At 40.9% G+C, this 21,174-nt stretch overlaps 1 protein-coding gene across 13 annotated transcripts in view; it reads right to left on the reverse strand.

The window, feature by feature from the left end:
* Positions 1–21,174, reverse strand: part of UNC5D (unc-5 netrin receptor D) — a 577,007-nt gene that overhangs the window by 108,483 nt on the left and 447,350 nt on the right. For 8 of the 13 annotated variants that reach the window (XM_040461499.1, XM_040461289.1, XM_040461359.1 and 5 more), the window contains exons 5-7: positions 15,288–15,468; positions 14,219–14,386; positions 12,353–12,517 (exon numbers count right to left, since the gene is read on the reverse strand). In XM_040461499.1, the coding sequence (XP_040317433.1) occupies positions 12,353–12,517; positions 14,219–14,386; positions 15,288–15,468 (514 nt within the window). The remainder of the gene's footprint in view (positions 1–12,352; positions 12,518–14,218; positions 14,387–15,287; positions 15,469–21,174) is intronic. The other 5 variants (XM_040461883.1, XM_040461563.1, XM_040461796.1 and 2 more) reach the window with 2 other exon arrangements.

Here is a 21,174-nt window from a genome sequence, read left to right on the forward strand (position 1 = left end):
CCTGCCCAAGAAAAAAGATATGTGTTGATTGTTTTGACTCTCCATATTCTTTGTAATCTTAAAGTATTTAAGAGCGGATTCTGAAGTCGGTAGAATAGTCAGTCTTCTTTCTTGCCCATTCTCTATTCTTTTATTCATTGAAATCATTCTCTAGCATCGGCACACAGGAGGGTCTACGATGATTCCACATTGCCTGCAAGTCACAGCCAACTGCTCTGCCTGCCTTTCCAGTCTTCTAGGAACTGGTCCCATCATTTCAAAAATGACTTAGTTTCTGTAGCACCTCAACACAAATCCAAGCTCTAGTTTGATTGATCCCTGAATTCTTCAGGCTCACCTCAGTGCCGTTGCCCACCATATTGCCTTCCATGGGATGCCCTTCTCCCTCCTATATAAAGATATCCTGTTTCCAAGGCATATACAACTTTCTGACTCCTTCATGAACTTTTTGGTCCTGACTTGGTTCACAGGAATGTCTCACCTCTCTGGATAGTTTATCTTACTTATAGTCACTACAATACGATGTTGGGGAGGAGGTGCCTGGCTGGCTTAGTTGGTAGAGCATGAGACTTGATCTCAGGGTCATGAATTCATAGAGCTCACTGTGCTAGGGGTTCCTTAAAACTATATACAATGTGGATTTTGTTTTCAAATGTATTACTTCAGAACTGTTCATTTGATTTATTTCATACTTTTTAATCAGTGTCAGTTTTGGGTCCCTAACATATAAATCATATTTAAATGATTAGCTCATGAATAAGTGGCACAGCAACCAGAGAATCACAGCAAGAAAAAAACAGGAAAAATTAAATTAAAAGTTATTTGCTTGATTATTTACTGATTGGTAGAAAAGAAATTGCCATTATTGATTACCAATGTGTTTCATTAATTCCTGCTTTCCCTTTCCCTCATAACTAGAAATAATTAAGGACCAGTGTTATGCTCTCTGAATGCTATCCAAGGCTGCAGGAAATCCCAGGGCCTGGCCAATCTGCTTTGTATCAGCTCTGGCAGATAATTAGATAAACACAAGGCCTGCTTTGCATTGGCAACACCACTGTGATTGAATATGTCAGGCAGACCCTGAAGATGACAAGTGGGAATTCTATTCTCTTCTCCTCTTGGTGCTGAAGGTTCCTTTAGGCAGTAGAACCCACAGACACATCACCACCAGCTCTTGTGTTTCTCAAACGCTTCCAATGATCAAACCCACAGGAAAACCCAAAGAGCATAAAACATATCACACCTCCAGTTTTTACTCTCTTTAGTTTTTAATTTCCTTATTGTATTTTTCTTTTTGTTCACGTTTCAAAGCTCCTGCTCAGAAATTACTCTTCAGAGGGCGGATTTACGATGCACATTACTTCAATTCTTGGTTCCTCATGAATCCCTCCCACCCTTGTCCCATCATGTTAATTAGGGAAAGTCAGGCAGTTACTACAACAGGGAACTTATGGGTGTCACTTCTGATGACAATGACTTTCCAGAATTGCCCCTCAGTCACAACACGATTAGTGTGCATCAGGAGATAGAAGATCCCCCCTTTCAAATCCAAGTCTCTCTATAGGAATGTCCTTTGCATATCCTAAACTGAGACAAGTCAGTGTCTCAACATTCACAAGTAACATTTGCATATTTCATTTTTGAGCTAAATCATTTGAATTTCTAGAATTCATACCATCTCTATTACAAAGTTCTATCCATTCTCACTGGTTCTTTATGTGTTGGTTTCTTTCTCTGATAGATTAACAGAGTAAACTATGCTCTTGGGTCACTGCAAACACTTTTAAGAACGGGTCCACAAAGACTTCATCAGAAATTGGTCTCAAAGTGATAAAAACGCCATGTTTCTAACTCTGCTCCAAGGAAAATTGTCTATTAAAATCCTTTTTCTATCCAATAAATTAATTTGCTTTGATTCCCTCCCTTCCAACAGCAATAGAAATACATACACGTTCAAAACTAAACAATTATTAGATTATATAATTTAAGGAATTAAGGAAATCATTTATTGGTTAACGTCCAGAGGATTACTTTTTTAACCTTATGGTACAAGTGATACCCAAATTCTTTAAAAATGTAACAGCTTTTAGGGCATCTGGGTGGCTCAGCTAGTTAAGCATCTGGACTTTGGGCTCAGGTCATGATCTCACAGTTTGTGAGTTTGAGCTCTGCATTGGGCTCTCTGTGGTCAGCACAGAACCCGCTTCAGATCCTGTCTCCCTTTCTGCCCCTCCCCAATTTACGCACATGTGCATGCACGCACACACACTCTCTCTCTCTCTCTCTCAAAATAAATAAACTTAAAAAAAAAAAAAAAAAAAAGAAAATCCAGACTTGACATAGGGTCATGGTGGCTTCCGATGTGTCTAGACTTGTCCCTTTTGTTGCTGGAGCATAGGAAAGTCTGGGTAGGGAATAGATGGGGATGGTGAGATTCAGAAGGGTGGTTATTATAATGACTATTTACAATTGCTAAGAAAATACTTAGCCACTGAAATACAAAGGATATCAGTCTTGGCGCAAAAAAAATTTGCTTAAAGAGGGGTGCCTGGCTGGCTCAGTTGGAAGAGCATGCAACTCTTGATTTTGGGGTTGTGAGTTTGAGCCCCATGTTGGGTGTAGAGATTACTTAAGTTAATAGCACTTAAAAGTTTTTTAGGGGCACCTGGGTGGCTCAGTTAGTTGAGCCTCCGACTTCAGCTCAGGTCATGATCTCACAGTCTGTGGGTTCGAGCCCAGTGTCGGGCTCTGTGCTGACAGCTCAGAGCCTAGAGCCTGCTTCGGATTCTTTGTCTCCCTCTCTCTCTGACCCTTCCCCGCTCATGCTTTGTCTCTGTCTCAAAAATAAACATTTAAAAAAAAAGTTTTTAAAAAAATTGCTTAAAGAGAAATTATGGTGAACCCTTTGACTTGTACATTTTTTTTTAAGCTTCATCAGTCCCGAAGCTACCTTACCTACATTACCTACCTTACCTACTTGCATGTAAGGTCTATTTATGTGTTTTCCACCTATTCTAAGTCCCTAGAACAGTAAATGGAATATAGTATTTGTTGAATACTTATCCAAGTTTTTGTTGAATACAAAATCAGGGTCCATAAATTTCCTACAGTCTGTACAAATTCCTAGGATAGCGTAGTTTCTCAATGAAGGGATTGAAATGGAATGCTAAAGGCCTAATGTGATGATTCATTTCCTAGGTAAGACTAGCATGGTTTTATGTTTTGTTTTTTTTTTTTTAATCTAAAAGTTGTCCTTCCTCACGCTGCATAATAATTGTACAAATGGTTAATTTTGGGTGGGAACAAATTAAAATTACTCCTCAAAATTGGCTAAAAAGCAAATGTCTGAAAGCACTGACATATCAGTGGTGTTATTTTCATATTTTACATGTACACATGTATTAACTATGTTATTCAAAATAACCTATGAAATATATATGCATACACATATATATGCAAGCTACTTTTAAGATATAATAATTTCATGTTTGTTTGTTTGTTTGTTTAGTGGGATGAAACCTAGAAATCATCTTGCCCAACCTGCTCTTTTTAATAGATATGAACATACAAGGCACAGGATCTGGAGAGATTTGCTCAAGGTCAAGCGTTAGTTAACGAAACAACTGAACTAAGACCCAGGACTCCTGATTCCTGGTGCAGAGCCCTTTTCACTACCCCATGGTCTCTTTCTAAATGATCATGGCAATTTTCCATTCCACTGAGCACTAACACTGTCCTCTGCCAAACACATGTGAGCAAAGCCAGGTTTTTTTCTTACTGTAATACTGACACTTCTCTGGAGAGAGGGGAAGGCCAGGGTGATGTTGATATCTATTGATGATGTTAATATCTTCATTTTAGGTACCGCCTTTCTCCATGATCTTGAGGAGACACATGCATTTGTAATTTAAGGAGAAATGGTAGGATCAACACAAAGAGGTTTCCTCTCTATTAATTCACTTTGCTCAGTACACCCCAGAGGCCGCTGAATCCTTTACTCAGTTTTAAATCACTTCCTTGATTGGGTTCTTGCCATTTCTTTTATAGCTGGACCACTCTATGATCTCAGGCATTAAATCTTTCTCTAGTCTAGACTAATATTTCTTACCCAGGGTTGTGTACTGTTGAATCCTGATTAGATATACTGCAAATGCAGAATCTGGATTCTCAGAACTAATGAAATGGACATAGTTTGTTTTATATGCAGAAAGCCTAATTTGGGAGAACTTCCAAAAAGGAACTTGGATATCCATAGTTACTGACAACCAAATCTAATAAGCATTTTTTTAAGTATGGGAAAATATGGCAAAATTGCTAATTTTCAGATGTGGGAATGTACAATCGGGGAGGTACCAGACGGGTAACAAATACCATTAATCTAGAATGACTGGCAACAGATGGGTAATACTGGAAACTGTAGGTTGCTATACAGTATAATAATGTGTATGTTGAATTTTTTTCCAGAGAAAAAGAAGTTTTGAATTTGTGTTGGAGACATGAGGACTTGCTTTATAAAAGTGGATTTTCTGGGGGCGCATGGGTGGCTCAGTCAGTGAGGCGGCCGACTTCGGCTCAGGTCATGATCTCGCAGGGGTCTGTGGGTTTGAGCCCCGTGTCGGGCTCTGTGCTGGCAGCTCAGAGCCTGGAGCCTGCTTTGGATTCTGTGTCTCCCTCTCTCTCTGCCCCTCCCCCGCTTGCTCTCTTTCTCAAATAATAAACATTAAAAAAAATGTTAAAAAATGGATATTCTGATGAGGTGGTCAGGACATGTGTATTTTTTTTTAATTTTTTTTTTCAACGTTTATTTATTTTTGGGACAGAGAGAGACAGAGCATGAACGGGGGAGGGGCAGAGAGAGAGGGAGACACAGAATCAGAAACAGGCTCCAGGCTCTGAGCCATCAGCCCAGAGCCCGATGCGGGGCTCGAACTCACGGACCGCAAGATCGTGACCTGGCTGAAGTCGGACGCTTAACCAACTGCGCCACCCAGGCGCCCCAGGACATGTGTATTTTATAGCATGAAGGAAACTTATATAATCCCCGAGTCGGTATTGTGAGGACTGGTGGTCTCCCTTGGGGATCACCCAGGTCCCTCTCTGGGGCCTTCCCCTTGAGTGACTTTTAATTAGTGGTGAGAATCATACAATTTTTAATACTAGCTGGGACCTCATAAATCACCTGTCTCCTGTGGGACCAAATCCCACCTGCAAAGGACGATTGGCAGATCAAGAGCTATTTGTTCAGCCACTCAGAAGTTCTGAGAAAGGATATTGAAACTTCGGTTCGACACAAAGTCTTACGAATCAGCCTGATTTCTAAACTCTGTTTTCCAACAACTATGAATCAGAACTGGCTGGTATAAAGAACACAATTTGTGTCTCTTAAAAATTTTCCTGACAAGTACCTTTTATTTTGTTAGATACACTATATTCATCAGATGCATTAGGAAATGTTTTAAGAAAATATCTAAAGCATCACAGTGTCAATACTTTGCAGAACATGGAAAACATACTTTTTCTGCCACAGGAATCCCTTTACTAGAACATACACACACTCACACACACACATACACACAGAATAATTATTTACTCAAATGGAGTGCTTACTATGGATGCTAACTGCCTTGCTTGAATAATTTCCTCCTCAAAAAGAACCCTTTCTAATAGGGACTATTAGAACTTTTATCTTATAGATGAATAAATTTAGGCTTAGAGAAGTTAAGAAACTTGGTCATAGGATTGCAAAAACAATTCAAACTCAAGCAATCTGACCCCAGAGCTTTGATTCTTCATCTATGGGATGAATGTTCGAATCCTCAAGGCTCAGCTCATTCATTTCTAGGTCCAGGTCCGTTTCTAACCTTTCAAAAAGAGAATAATCAGGGCGTCTGGGTAGCTCAGTTGGTCAAGCGTCCGACTCTTGGTTTTGGCTCAGGCCATGATCTCACTGTTCGTGAGTTTGAGCCCTGCGTCAGGCTCTGTGCAGAGTCTGCCTGGGGTTCTCTCTCTCCTTCGGTCTCTATCCCTTCCTTGCTCTCTCTCTCTCTCTTGAAATTAAATAATCTTTAAAAAAGAGAGAATAACCAGTGTCAACTCAGAATCACAGAGGACCTTTGAAAGCTAGTCAGTCTTTGCTCTGAATGCTAGATCTAGTAAGCCTCATCCTGGGCCAGCCCACCCTGCCCTTGAGGTCAACTTCTGTACCTTCCTACTGATGCCTTCCCTGTGCTTCCTGGGTTCAGCATCTACAAAATATTTCTCTCTTCTTTGTAATAGACATGTGTTCCCATCAACGCTCTGGTTCTACAGCTGACATTTCACTTCCTTAAGAAATGCTTTTAAGCTTTCTAATGGGCTGTCTTGAGTTCACATTGTCATGGGGATCTGTTCTTATTTGTCTGTTTACTTTTCTTGGGTTTTTGTTTTTTCCAATCTAAGTAATATGATCAGGAGGTAATGTATCCTGCTCTCCAGCTGCCCAAATTTAATTTTAAAGTCCTTCCTATTTACAGTGGAGGTGTTTTATTTCAATTCTGCTCATAAAATGAACAAAGTTAACAAGATGTGCCTGAGATAAACAGTCTTCCAGAGATCATGTTTCTGAAGCACGACTTAGCACATTCTGTCCAATTCCACCAAAAGAACGTAAGCCTAGTATAAAAGGACATATTGAAATATGTGGGCAGGGAGTGGATAGGAATAGGAAACAGTGGATGGAAGAGAGAGATGGGCACAATAATTGCCTTGATTTCAATGAGCTGAGAGAGAAATTCTTCCCTAGATTCGTCTGTCATGACAGTGTAGGTAGAGCACCCGGGTCTATGAGGAAGTAAAGAGAAAGTGGTGACGGAATTTCCCGGATAGGAAAAGGCATCTTAAGTGTTTCAGAGCTGGTTGATAAGGAGGGCCATAGATTTTCAATAACTTATGAAATACACATCTGTCACAGACCAGTGGATGAAAGCCAGTCCTTACTTCGAAGGAGGATTATGTTCAAAAAACGATCCGATGTCTTTATCTTTTTTATTAACAAGGCTACAAGTAGAGAAGTCTACAGTGGGTGGATGACAAAGGGGAGAGATTTTGTGGTAATTTGTTGAATATGGTTTATTCTTTATCCTCTTTATGCTCCATTCCACTCAGGGCATGGCACAAAAAAAAAAAAAAATGACAGTTTTAGCCTTGTACAACTAAAAAAAAAAAAATGCTTTCATTTAAACACATGAGTATTGCGATATCTCTGCTTTATTTTCTTTTTTAATTAAGCACAATGGAAACTTTAGTCATGAGCCACTCCACTCTGTCTCATTAAAGCTTGTGACTCACAGGCTTTGTGATTGGGTCCCATAATGGGAAAGTGTTTATTGGGGCATGGGGGAGAGATTGTTGCTGAGCTGCTAATGATACCATATGTGTCCAAATCTACATTCTTATTACTCCCGTGGGTCTGCAATATTATATCCATTTCTGCCATGCAGTGTCCATGATGGCAACTCTGAATTGATCAACTGTTACTCAGAAAGGCGGCTGTTGGGTATTTCTAGGAAAAACCTTTGTGGAAAAAGGAGCACCTACTATGTACTATTAATGGAATGGAAATGGGTTTTTAATATTAAAACTACTTGGGAGGATTAGCAAGCAGTAGTAAACTGCATGACAACTTAAGAATGCTTTGCACTAGCATGCCATCCTGCTCTTGCCATTTTCATTTTGCTATGCAGAGTTTATGCTATAATTAAGCAATTGTGCTGTACAGCTGGCTCTGAAATATGAACTTACCCAACAAAACATTTAAGAATGAGTCAAGCAGGTATTCCTGACTCCTTTACCCAGAGAAAGGAAAGGACGGATTTTGCTTTGGTAAACGGAAACTTGCCCTTTATAACCCTACGTACAAGAAGTAGGCATCCTGTGAACCACCAGCAGAAAGGGTTGCAATAGATGCACTGAGCTAAACCAGAATGAAAATGGTCTTCTTCGGTGCCCCAGGAAAGACAGGGAAGGGACCCAGGTAATCACTGTAATGGATCACAATGAAGCTTAGAGTGTCCAAGAGAAAATGCTTACCAAGGCAACCTTTACTTTGATGTGATTACAGGCTCTCCTTTTCAGGTGTTTCCTTTAGGTCATTTAAGTAGATCATTCAATAGACAATGTGGTTAGATTATTAGATGTAGCCTGGGGATGTTGATTGGAACCTGCTATTGTATAGATGTCTTTACCCTTGATTTAGTTTCCCAACTGCCTATTCAGCCTTCTCTTATCAATGTACCCATCAGAAATGAGAACAAACCAGCATTCAACCGATATTTTGGTTGTTGAACTGTGGATGTTGAACTGACCTATATTACATCTTGACACGAAGGATGGATTAGCTATCAGGTAGCTCAGCCTCAAAGATTTCCTCTCTCCTTCAGACCCCTGTGGCATTTCTCTGGCTTCAGTCTCATGACACATCTAGGTAACTAATCCCCTCTGAAGCAGACTGATTTAATCTTCTCAAACTGCAGCCCTTAGTTTTATATCTGCTAGAATAAAGGGAGAGGGGGCGGCCTTCTCTTATTCCTCAGCTTCAGGCTGAACACCCCACCAATTTCACCCTTCTGTTCTTGTCAATGAGGCATGCACCTGCTATTGGCCCCTGGCTGTGATCCTCAGAGGATAGAAGCCACTAGGTTCACAGCAAGTAGAAAGGGCAGTGGTCAGAAAACTACCTGGCTCTGGTTTTTAAGCTTAGAAAAGTTTCTTGACAATCATACCACATAATTATCTTTCTGGAAGATAAATGTTCTGGCATAAAAGCGTTGGATGTTTAGTTTAGCTTGTAATTTCGATCCTTGGACTGTTATTGGCAAAGACTGCCGAATCTTATTCTCACTAGTCTTGGGGCATTTATTTTCTTGGGGAGGGCATTTAGGTGTGGCCATCTGTGATAGCAGAACACTGAGGTTCTGTGCTCCAGTCACAACTGACCAAGCAACAATCACACCCAAATATTAAAGCGATCATTCAGAGCTGGCGGCTGCATTTCTAGGAGAAATGCAACCCTCGGGGACAACCAAGGAAATCCAGCTATTCTGTTCAAAGCTAAATAAAATCTAAGAATTGTAGGTCATCCGAGAGTCAAGCAATGTCATTGTCAAACCACCAAAAGAAGTTAGGAATTGAGGAACTGCTTCAGGGTCATGTTTGGCACAAAAGGAAAAAAATTAGGATGGAAATTCCCAAATTATAACATGACCTAGATCCTTCACAAAGCTCTTGCTCCCATAAAGCTGTCACCCACTGCTATTTTAATCAAACCCAGCCTTCATTGGAGCACTATCCTGATGCAGCTAGTTTTAGCAAGAGCACTTTGGCGGAGTACCAGTGACAAGTGCAGTGATGTTGGCACTATTTAACCAGACTGCGGTTCGTCGCTTCCTGCAGAGATGGTAAAATGTAATTCATTTTTGTTGGTGTTGGTAGCCGTTCTCTGTCTAAAAGGGCAGAACATGTTCTGCTGTTGGGCTCTTACAAACACATCCCTTTCCCACTGATGTAAAAACAGACCTCATACACCTCCATGGTTTCATAGGCTTCACTCTTTTTCCCTCAAAAAGCTGAGTCACTGTTGCCATCAAGGGTCTCTGATCATAGCTGACAGACATCTCAATATGCGTACTAGGGAAGCAAAGGATGCTAGAAAAACCATGCTTCAGGAGGAAAGGAAATAGAGGAATGGAGAGAGAGAGGAAAGGCTCACACAGCATTTTAAATTCATGGAGGGATTTAATAGAGATCTTGGCTCCAGTGCCACACATAGTCCAAACCTCCTTGTCCTCTATTTTATTTCCACTACAGAAAAATGGATACCGAACAGCCACTGAATTACACACGTGTGACTAAAACCATACATGGCCAAGATCCACAGAGAGGTTCGTTCAGTTTACTAACAAACTGCCTAGAACAACTGCCGGAACTATGGCCATGGCTGGCTCTAAGGAAAGAGCTAAGCTTTGGAACTTCACAAGCACATATGCCTACGTGTCAACGCGACTGGGTCATCAGGTACCCAAACATTTGGTTGAAAATCATTCTGTGAGAGTGTTATCAGATGAAACCAACGTTTACACTGGCAGACGGAGAAAAGCAGAGCGTCCCCCATGATGTGGATGGGCCTCGTCCAAGCCGTTTCAGGCATAACCGTCCCCTGAGTAAGAGAATTCTCCTGCCAAACAGTCTTTGAATAGACACTTGGGCCCTAAAGATTTTGGACTTGCCAGCTTTCATAATCACATGAGTCATTTCCTTATAAATAATTAATATATATCATATATAGATAGATAGATATAAGTATACTTCTGTATAAGTATATATATATACGATATATATATATATATCGTATATATATATATACACACACATATACACACACCTTATATATATATAAACCTTAAAACAGCTCTCCAGTTTTAGACTTGAGATCTAGGCTGACCTAGTACACTTTCAGTGCTGGGAACTCCTTTTGGCCCTGAACAGAACTCTTACTCCAGTGACAAATGCCTGTGTACCACAGTACAAGTGGGAATAAGTAGCATTCACATATTTGATCATTCTTTCTTACCTTAAGGGTTAACCATCGTCTGTCTTCTTCCATTAGTACCTCTAAGACTTAAGTTTCAGTCAACTATGGTTGAAGCCTGATAGCCTCAGATTTTCCCCAGGTGTTAATCCAAACGATGATGAATAAAGAAGATTATTATCATGATCATCTAAAATTCAGCCAGTAGCCAAATAGTTATACTGTTGATGGTTTCTTAGAACACAGCCAAGATTTGCAGGCCTCATTGCGTCAAAATATATGGCTCCGTGTTAAGAAAAAAAAGTCACACCTCAAAAGTGTTTCAGAAAAAATGTGGAAAACACGTTTCCTTAAACTTCATGCTATTGTTTGTGTTAAGTTTCCTTACATTTTGGAAGAGAGATGGCCTTCTGAGGAAAGCAGCTGGTTGGCATATTAGAGAGCATGGCCCTGCCATCACAGAAACTGGTGGTGAGGTTGTCTTGTGTCACAGTCTCTGCGGTATATCTGACACGTTTAGGGTCCTCAGCACTTGCACTGAGGAAATGAAGGCGCTATGGGCTATCAGTAAGTGGTCACTTCAATGTATTATCCTTTTAACTAATGTTTTAGCCATCTAGATTTATTGTGAAAATACAACAGTTAGCATGTTTGAATATTCTGGCTTTCAAGGCTATCCAGTCATATTGATGCAGAAAAATAAATCCAACTTAGATAATCCCTTCATACTGTCATGTTTCCAAATAAAAAGCAACACATATTCCTGAAAAGATGACAAACTACTGAGCTATATTATTTTTTGCCAGCTATTTTCCAAGACAGCTATTTAGTTCCAGAGAACACGTGTCCTGAATCTCTTGTTTTTTAAGGGCCTCAGCGAAACCAAGTAGCTCATCTGAGTAGGCAAGTGAAAAAGGGATTAATATTTACTGAGCACCTACTCTGTGCCATGAAATATTCATGTATATTCTTTTCTCATTGAGCCTTGACAGTAATCAAGTTTTCAGTACTCACATAAAGGAGTTAAGCAGTTAGGTGATTTGTTCAAGTCACAAAGCTAGTAAGGGACAGCACCAAATTAAAACCTGTCTATGTGATGACTCGATCTTCCCATACTGTCTTACTCAGGCAGACTGTCACTCGCAGACGGTAATAGTATAACCTCAGGAACCAAGCAAAGCTTGGGAGTTTTGAACCCAACATTCTATTTTGATGCAAAGTCACCCATCTTTGCAAGTGTCGTTTTTTTTCCCTCCATTTGTAAGGTAACAGTCACAACACATGTCCTGGGCCACAGAACCATGGTCTCTGGAGATTATTAAAATTATACATATACACACACAAACATACACACACCCCTTTACATATATGCATATATATATATATATATTATAAATGCTTTATGGTGCGGTGAAACTCTTGGAAGAAATAAAAGCGTATGGTGATCAGTAACAGAATTTCATCAAACTTAAAAATGGTGGGTACTAAAAGAATTGCTAATCTAAAAGGTACTTTTAAACATTTTCTTAAATGAGTTCTCTAAAAACGTTACTCGTTCAATTAATAAGTATACTCGCTTATGGAAGTTCCAGTGAGAAAATATTTAAAATGACCCCATCTCTACTACAAATGTATGTGCCTACGTTTCTACTCTTTTCACTCATTTCCTTTTTGCTCTTGGCAAATGACTTTGCTTTCTGCTAACATATTTAAGCAAATGAATGGTCACCATGTTTCCTTTCATATTGTGGACAAACATTGAAGATGTGAAGCAGAAGGTGTTACCTAGAATGCAGAGACCATCTGTGCAGTTTTCAGATTCCTGGCTGAGCCCTTCACAGAATTTGCCCCCGTTTCTTGGGGGTGGTGCCGTGCACTCCCGGATCCGCAAATGCTCGCACTCTGGGCTGCAGACTGACCATTCACTCCATACTTCCCAGCTCCCATCCACTTTAAGGGAAACAAATGGAAGCCTTGTTAGAATGAATCGGGCAGCTGTCAGGAGACTCACCCCAGGACTGCTGTTGTCCTTAAAGCTGGATTTTAAAGAAATCACCACCACCATAAAAAACAAAATAATTCTGCTTATCTTCTCTCCGTGATTTCCTTCCTAAAGACGGAGGCTAACAAAAGCGGTGGTGTAATTCTCTTGCTATTTCAGGAGACCAGTTACTGAATTTAGGCAAGCATTCGCATTATCAGTGCTCTTGGATTGGCTAATAATGTCATTACCCATTCCATTCTCAGTCTTTCATGCCCAGCTGTGTCTTAGATGGACGGGTAAAGTATGTGCAGTAACCACTAGTAATCGCTGCTTCCTTGTGGGTTGACAGTTTAGAACTAGACAGTAGTAGGAACTATCTTTAAGCCCTAAAAGCCCTAAACAATAAAAAGTTAAACCTATATGTATTTTGACAGTATTAAAGTAAAACAGGTCAGTCAAAGCCCCAAGACACCAGGACTTAACATAAATAGAATTTCATGGGTCATGGATTGCTGCCGTATGTAGAAACGAACAAACTAATTTTAATTCCACTAAAAATTGACCCTAGAGATAATGGCAGCTGTTTGAGGCAATTGTCCCTTTACCTCCTAGGAATAGTCCAACCATGCTTATGTGGGTTAAGATCGTGCAATTTTTAATCGAGAGCAATTAGTCAAGAATAGGGTAACTTGTCTTGAGTGTGTTCACTTATTGGCTCCTCAGCAATCCCTTTGACTTACTTTACTATTTCTGTCAACTGGGGGGTAAGAAAACTCACAACACAGAGTTAAATGACATCGCATTTATAAAAGTAGCTTGCACAGTACCTGGCACATAGTAAGCACTCAATAAATGTTGACTGAATAGGAGTTTGGAAGGAAACTCCAGGAATAAGCTGTTGGTGAGAGCCTCAGCTTAGCTTTCAGTGGAAGTAGATCTGAAATTTTAAAGACCCGAGGCTCTAGCCTAGCATCCTTGGAGTTAATGTTTTATAATGCACGGGAGGCCTAGGATCAATTTGTTTCTCAGTGGGAGGACATGCTTTCCATAAAGAAAGTCATCTCCATCTCATCTACTCCTCATTGTATAAATTGGGCTAGAGCCAGGAAGAGATGAACAAAAGAGCTTATAAAAGCCGTATTTGGTAAAGGAAGGGTCTATTCAGAAAGGAAGGCAAACACAGGCCAAATGCAAAATAGCAACTCTGTGATACTGTACAATCTCTGCTGGTTTTACTGTCAACAAATACAAAGCTGATAAGGTGAGTTGATTGGTAATTGATGATAAAGGGTCAGATGTCTGCTACCTGCTTTGTGCTCACAGACAACTCAATCCCTGCTAGTTATTGTGCCATCAGATGGGAGAACCCAAGGAGAGAAGCAGATGGCTCAGCCCCACCAAACACGGCTAGTAAAGAGACACTTCAGAGCATGATGGCTTACTGATGGTGAGTGTCCAGGATCATCTATATATATGTCCCCCAGTGGAGGTATTTCACCCACGTTCTTGCTATTATAGTGAGTTCCACATTAGCACTTTGGACAAAGGCTGCATTCTGAGAACGTGGGAGAGGATAACTTTGGGAAGGAAGGTTATATTCAGTGCTTCACACCAGCTTAATCGTGTCGGTGGATGAGAAGGGAAAAGGGAATCTACACATATCTCACCAGGACAAAGAGAAGTGCACGTTATTTTCTGCACTGACATTCCCTCACAAAAGGCCCCACCATTGAGAGGAGCTGGGTTGGTGCAGGTCCGGGAACGTTTCTGCCATCCTCTACCACAGCGAACATTGCAGGCTGACCACTCTGTCCAGGAAGACCAGCCTCCATTCACTGAGAGAGAAAAATGGGGAGGGGAGAAAAAAAGGAGAGAGGTTTTTACTGATTGCCTACTATGTGCTAGCCACTGTGCCAAGGTGTTGTGAGTTTGGCATCCAGGGACCAAGAGACCCTGCAGACCCACACTGGCCACTCGATCATGGGGCAACAGTGGGGCTTACCTCATCTCTGTCCCTCAGTCTACTCATCTGACACAAGAGGGACACAGGATTTTCTTTGTGGGGAATTAGGAAAAATAGGATGAATTCATCAACCTATCTCTAAAGCACTTGAAAATCTAGCGTACAGGCAGAAAATATCAGCATTTGAATTTCTATTACTTAAAATGCTTCAAAACCCAATCCCAGGACTCTTCGGCTGTGGAGGGGAATGACTTTACTTAAATAGCCGGGAAGTTTTGTTTTGTTTTGTTTTGTTTTGTTTTGTTTTGTTTTGTTTTTTAATGTAATACCTGAGACATTCAGCAAATAGTGATGTGTACTTTTAAGGCATTTTCTATGCCAGGAGAGAAAACTGCCCACAGCAGGTCTGGGGAGGCTGGGGGTGGATGCTGGGTTTGGGAGGGCTGGGAAGCAGAAGTTGCCCACCTCAATTCTTTTCAAATATAAACACAGTGGGAGAAAAGAAACTTTTAAGATTAGTTTTAAAAGACAGGGATCGGAAATGTCACTGTCGGAGGGATCGGGAATGTCACTATCTCGTGGACGTCCCATACTGGAGGTGAGAGCAAACACAGTACTAGCAATAGGGACGTGTTCTCACCTACCAAATGGGAGAGGCAGGAGACAGCACAGTAGTGGATGAGCCCTGAAGTCCTTTCAGCTCTACACACTGAAATCCCTCTACTTTGCTTTCCGTCCTCCCTATCCATTCCTGGCGTTTGGGCTGGTCTTACCATAAACCACCACCGTGGCTGACAGGCTCCTCCTCTTGGCCACGATGTTGGCTGCCATGCAGGTGTAATTGCCGGAGTCGGAGAGGCGCGCCTGCCGGATGATGAGGTTGTGGTCAGCCCTGGTATCAATGTTTTCATCTTGCTCGGAGTCAATGGGCTCCTCATTTTTCAACCATTCCACCTATAAGAAGAAAGGAATGTTCACTTTACCAGTCATTTGTAAACAAAACAAAACAAAACAAAACAAAACAAAACAAAACAAAACAAAACAAGCAAAAAAACCAACAAACCTCTTTTCTGGAATTGGAAGGTGGGTAGTTCCGGCGTATGGGAGGGAGACAGACGTTCCTAACCTCTAGAGCCACAGCAGTGATTTTTTATTTCTCTTTATTCCATTTCCCATCCCTTTTATTTAGCAAATTTGGTATATTCAGGAAATGAACACTCAAGTTAATAAACTGGAGGCAGGAAAGGAACATAAATACCTACTGACTTTGACCCATTTTTAAGAAATGCGGTGGAAGAGAGAAAAGAGGTGACTACAATTAGGTCATTTCATTATATTTCATCTTAGTGCAAACTCTGATGGTAATGACTACGTGTCTATAACAAGCCCAAAACGCAGCTCACAAAATCAACACATCCATGCAGAACTTGTACTTTGTGCTGAGAGGATATTATGCTGTCAGACAAGGTTTCATGTCCATGTTTGCATTTGAACAAATTTTAAGAAAGGTGTGATAATGTATAAAAGGCCAATGTAATACACATTTGGGCAATCACAGGCAATTAAATTCAAATCTCAGTATTCTCTAGTTTTGGAGATACATATCTTTGGTGATCAATTGCGTTACTCTTTCAATGATGCAACAGACAGTGGGTTAGATGCCCGGCACATTTAATGACCAGCCTCTCTTCTGGAGGAGAGGACTTTTAATACCCTCTGGGCACAAGCTACTTCCATCTTGATTTATTTTCTCTAGATCACTCCTGGATAACCTGTTTTCCTCTTTCTAGTTCCACTTTTATCCTACCCTTGGAGTTATACTAACTAGTATAAAGTGATTATTTAACATTACTACAGTTATTATGATAGAGATAATATCATCCCTTCTATGCCTAGATGATATTATCTTCCCTTCTAGGCACAGAAGGGATGATATTAGGTGGGGACGGTATATTAGCAGTCCTATAACGGATATGATGAAGGCCAGGAAGATATACTCTATAGATATTTGATAATTATAGTATTAACCATAATCTAATGAGTCGAAATCACTTGACTTTAATTGTCATATTCAGTCCATTCTAGTCCTTTTTGTGTTCATTCAGAGGCTAGACTTATGGCTAACAGTGAAATTAATAGAACTGCCATGGTAAGCATGGTTGACAGGTTATTTGTCCGTGAGGCTCAGGGTAGAGGCAGGAGGAGAGCTATTTCCAGGTCAAATGATGAGAATGCAATGGCGACTAGGAAAAATTGGATGGAGAAAGGCAGGTGGGCTGATCCTATCGGGTCAAATCCGCACTCATAAGGACTTGCTTTTTCTGCATCGACGTTTAATTGAGGCTTTCATACTACCCCTTCACTTTCCTTCAGCACCTAGAGAAGACACAGATGGAACCTACTGCTCCTCTAGCCCCTCATCCTCGCCCAGCTGGGGTGTTCCACACTTAGTGCCCCTATTTCATCAGGCAAGCCAGTTTCACCCAGAACAAACCGCCTTCCTTCCTCATTCTGTCCTCTGCTTCCACATCCAAACATCTCCGCTTCCTAGTGTCATCTTGGTAGCACTACATGTATCTCATTTGACAATAAACATTTAGCTCCAGCTACCAGCATGTGGTATATACACAGACATTGAACAGACACATTATAACCATAATTTAACCCAGAAAGCAAGAGCGGTGGCTACACCAAAGAGACATCACACAGAAGGAAGCATATGCACTGGGGGACTTTGCATCATACCCTGCCCACCACTGGTGAAGATAACTGAAAGTTGGTTTTAGTGTAAGATGCCTCATTCCTGGGTGTCTGGGAGGCTCAGTCAGTTGAGCATCCGACTTTGGTCAGGTCATGATCTCACTCACTGTTTGTGGGTTTGAGCCCCGCATCAGGCACTCTGGTGTCGGCACAGAGCCTGCTTCAGATCCTCTGTCCCCTCTCTCTCTGCTCCACCCCCGCTCACGTTCCCTTGCTCTCAAAAATGAATATTAAAAAAAATAAAAAGATACCTCATTCGTGTTTAAATCCAAAGAATTCTAATTTACCAATAAACAAGGGGCAACAGTTGTAGAACAATTTGTTGTCAGTCTCTAATAAAAAGGGATTTACCTGTCATAAGAAAACCTATTATGGGGAGCCTGGGTGGCTCAGTCGGTTAAGCTTCTGACTTTGGCTCAGGTCATGATCTAGCGGTTCATGAGTTGGAGCCCCACACTGGGCTCTATGCTGACAGCTTGGAGCCTGGAGCCTGCTTTGGATTCTGTGTCTCCCTCTCTCTCTGCCCCTCCCCCATTCATGCTCTGTCTCTGTCTCTCTCTCAAAAATAAATAAACATTAAAAAGAAAGAAGAAAACCTACCATGATCTTTATAATGAAATTTACCCCAAGTACCGCTCCATTAATGAGAGTTTAGAATACCTAAAATCATCACCATCCAAAAGCTACCCTCGAAGAGGTCAATTTTAGAAAATAAAATGGCATACAACAGCCAAAAGAAGTCTCAGAACAGCTTTTACTATCAAGAAGGGATGAAAAAGGAATGTGGTGCAGGGCCAACCATGAAGTAAAGAAGAAAGCCTGATCACCACCCCCCAGGAGTTCCTGGAGGGCTCAGCCATGTTCCAGCCTGGATGGGAAGGTGCTAATAATGACCCCAAGCCCAAAAGCACTGCTCAGTGTGACAAAGCAGGGCAGTGGAATGGATTTTAAAACACACCTGGCCACCAGTCTGTGGCAAAATGCCCTCCATTACCCACTGACACTCATATTTTGCAGTCATTCATTTATTTATCTGATGAATAGTCAAATACACACTGAATGTCAGAGGTGGTCTTGAGAATTGGGTAAAATGAGATCAACAAAACCCTCATTGCCTCTTCTTACATGGATCTTATGGTTAATGGGTAAGATGGAAATAAAGAAGTCAATCTACATCGCCACCAGAAAACAAGAGCTGGGAATAACACTGTCACCAACATCTGGGATGAAATGCTTACTGTAAGGCCAAGAGGAATGGACTTTTAAAATCGCCATCATGGCTATGACACTGGAAAGAACAAACTGGTCTGCTTAAATTAGGTCTGGGAGCTTCTGTTCCATTCTACTCTCCTAGTTGAGAAACTCTGAGTGTAAACTGCCTGGTTTTCTGATTGCTAATTGCCTTACTCTTGCTATTTGTGGTACCTAGAAAGCTGCTCCCTCATGTCCCCACCCATGTCTTCATTTACCAGAGATCCCCACAAATAGCCGGTCAGTATGTTGGGCAAATCTGACCCATAAGCAAATTACTTCCAGAGAGTTAACAGCCAGAAAGGGCTCTGGAGACCAAAACCAAAGGAGTCCCAGCACCTGAAAATAAAAGAAAGCCTTTTTTTTTTTTTTAATAATAACATTTATTTATTTTTGAGAGGGAGAGACAGAGCACAAGTGGGGGATGGGCAGAGAGAGAGGGGGACACAGAATCCGAAGCAGGCTCTAGGCTCTGAGCTGTCAGCACAGAGCCCAATGCAGGGCTTGAACTCACGAATCCCGAGATTATGCCCTAAGCTGAAGTTGGATGCACAACAGACTGAGCCACCCAGGTACCCCATCAAAGAAAGCCTTCCTGAAGGAATTTCAGCTCAGAGGAAATTAAAACCACCATAACCAAGTAGAGGTTTGGCTTCAAATTGAAAACTTATATAAAAATAAACCATACACAAAAGTAAATAGCCAACAGACTAGGAAAATATTTGCTAAAAGTCTGGAAGAAAGGAAAAAATATGATCTGAGGAACCTTAATCTCAATAGCTCGAGCTCTTATAAATTGATAAAATTTTTTTTCTTTGGTAAAAAGGATTTTTTTTCCTTTTTTTTTTTTTTTTCTGTATTTTTCCTTTTTTTCCTGTATTTCCATCCTTGGTAATACAGCATAAAGATAAAGAAAAAAAGAGATACATGGCAATTAGAAATTGAGTAATTATCCTACACAACTAATATAAAAGTTAGACAATGTAATGAAGTTTTCCTACCAAAATGCCAAAGAGTAAAATTATACACACATACGTAGACACACACATACATATAGTTTTTATTTTTGTGGTTTGATCTTTGCTCACCTTGCAGAGAATGGGGCATTTCTGCTATTGCTTCTCTACCATTATCCCCTTTCTTAGCAACCCCTTTCAGTAGCAGCCTCTACCTGGGCTGTCTGCTGCTTCCATACTTGCCTCCACAGTTGATTGTCCACAAAGGGATCAGATCATGTCACTTTCTGGGTCTAAATCTTTCAATGGTCTTGCATCCCACTTAGAACAAAATCGCAAATCTTTACACCAAGGCTAACAAAGTCCTTCTCAGTCTGGCCCCCCAATCAGTTCCCCACCTCAGAATCCCCAAGTAGCCCCTGCTCACTCTACTCCAGCCCTACTGAAATCCTTCATGTCCTAGAATGCTCAAAGCAAGTTCCCAACTCAGGGCCTTAACACGTGCGGATTCCTCTGCCTGGAAGGGCTTTCCCACAGGCACCCCATGGCTCAATCTCACTTTCCATTCAGGTCTCAGAGCAAAGTTACCTCCTCAGGTCTTGCCTAACAGTCCTTTTTATTATAGCAACCCCCCTCTCCTCTCTACTGCTCGCCCTGTCCACTTCAATCTTCTTCCTAATATTTATCTCCATCTGATAGTCTTTTTTTTTAAGTTTGTTTATTTATTTATTTGGGGAGAGTCAGAGATAGTATGAGTGGGGGAGGGGCAGAGAGAGAGGGAGAGAGAGAACCTCAAGCAGGCTCCCTACTGTCAGCAATGAGCCCAACACAGGGCTCAAACTCACGAAGCCGCGAGATCATGACCTGAGCTGAAAGCAAGAGTTGGATGCTTAACCAACTGAGCCACCCAGGCGTCCCTCCATCTGATAATCTCAAAGATAGTAATGCTTTATATGTTCTCATTATTATGATCCCAGGAATTTACTAGGAAAGTATTGGGGCTACAAATGAGGATTTAGTTATTTATTTTTTCTCATTATTGTAAATTTTCTTTCTTTCTTTCTTTTTAATATAATCATCAAATTGGTAACATACAGTGTGTAAGGTGTGCTCTTGGTTTTGGGGGTAGATTCCTGTGGTTCATCGCTTACATACAACACCCAGTGCTCATCCCAATAAGTGCCCTCCTCAATACCCATCACCCATTCTCCGCTCTTCCCCCCTCCCATCTACCCTCAGTCTGTTCTCTGTATTTTAGAGTCTCTTATGGTCTGCCTCCCTCCCTCTCTGTACAAACAAGGATTTAAACACCATAAATTGTTTTTGGTGGAGAAAGGGAGGGAGGGGGAGAGGGAAGGAAGAGGAAAAAAGAAAAACGTGTGCCAAGGCCACACATCAAATAGAACTTTGTTTAAATTAATTATGATTCAAAAACATGATTTCATGTTACATAGACATGAAAAGTCATGATTTTAACTAGTGAAAACAGAAAAAGCTCCTCATATATGAAGAGTCAAAATTAGATGTTTAGTGTTACCACAAAGTTATAAAACAAACATACATATACTTTAAAAAAATGACTGGAAGAAAATGTAGTGTGTTTACAGGTGCTTTAGGAGAACACTACAGGTAACCGTTCTTTTCTTCCTGGTGGTCAATTGTGGCACATTCAACGAAAAGCTATTTAGTGATC

Source organism: Herpailurus yagouaroundi, unplaced genomic scaffold (assembly GCF_014898765.1).
Source record: "Herpailurus yagouaroundi ecotype Mexico unplaced genomic scaffold, PumYag 28, whole genome shotgun sequence".
NCBI lineage: Eukaryota > Metazoa > Chordata > Mammalia > Carnivora > Felidae > Herpailurus > Herpailurus yagouaroundi.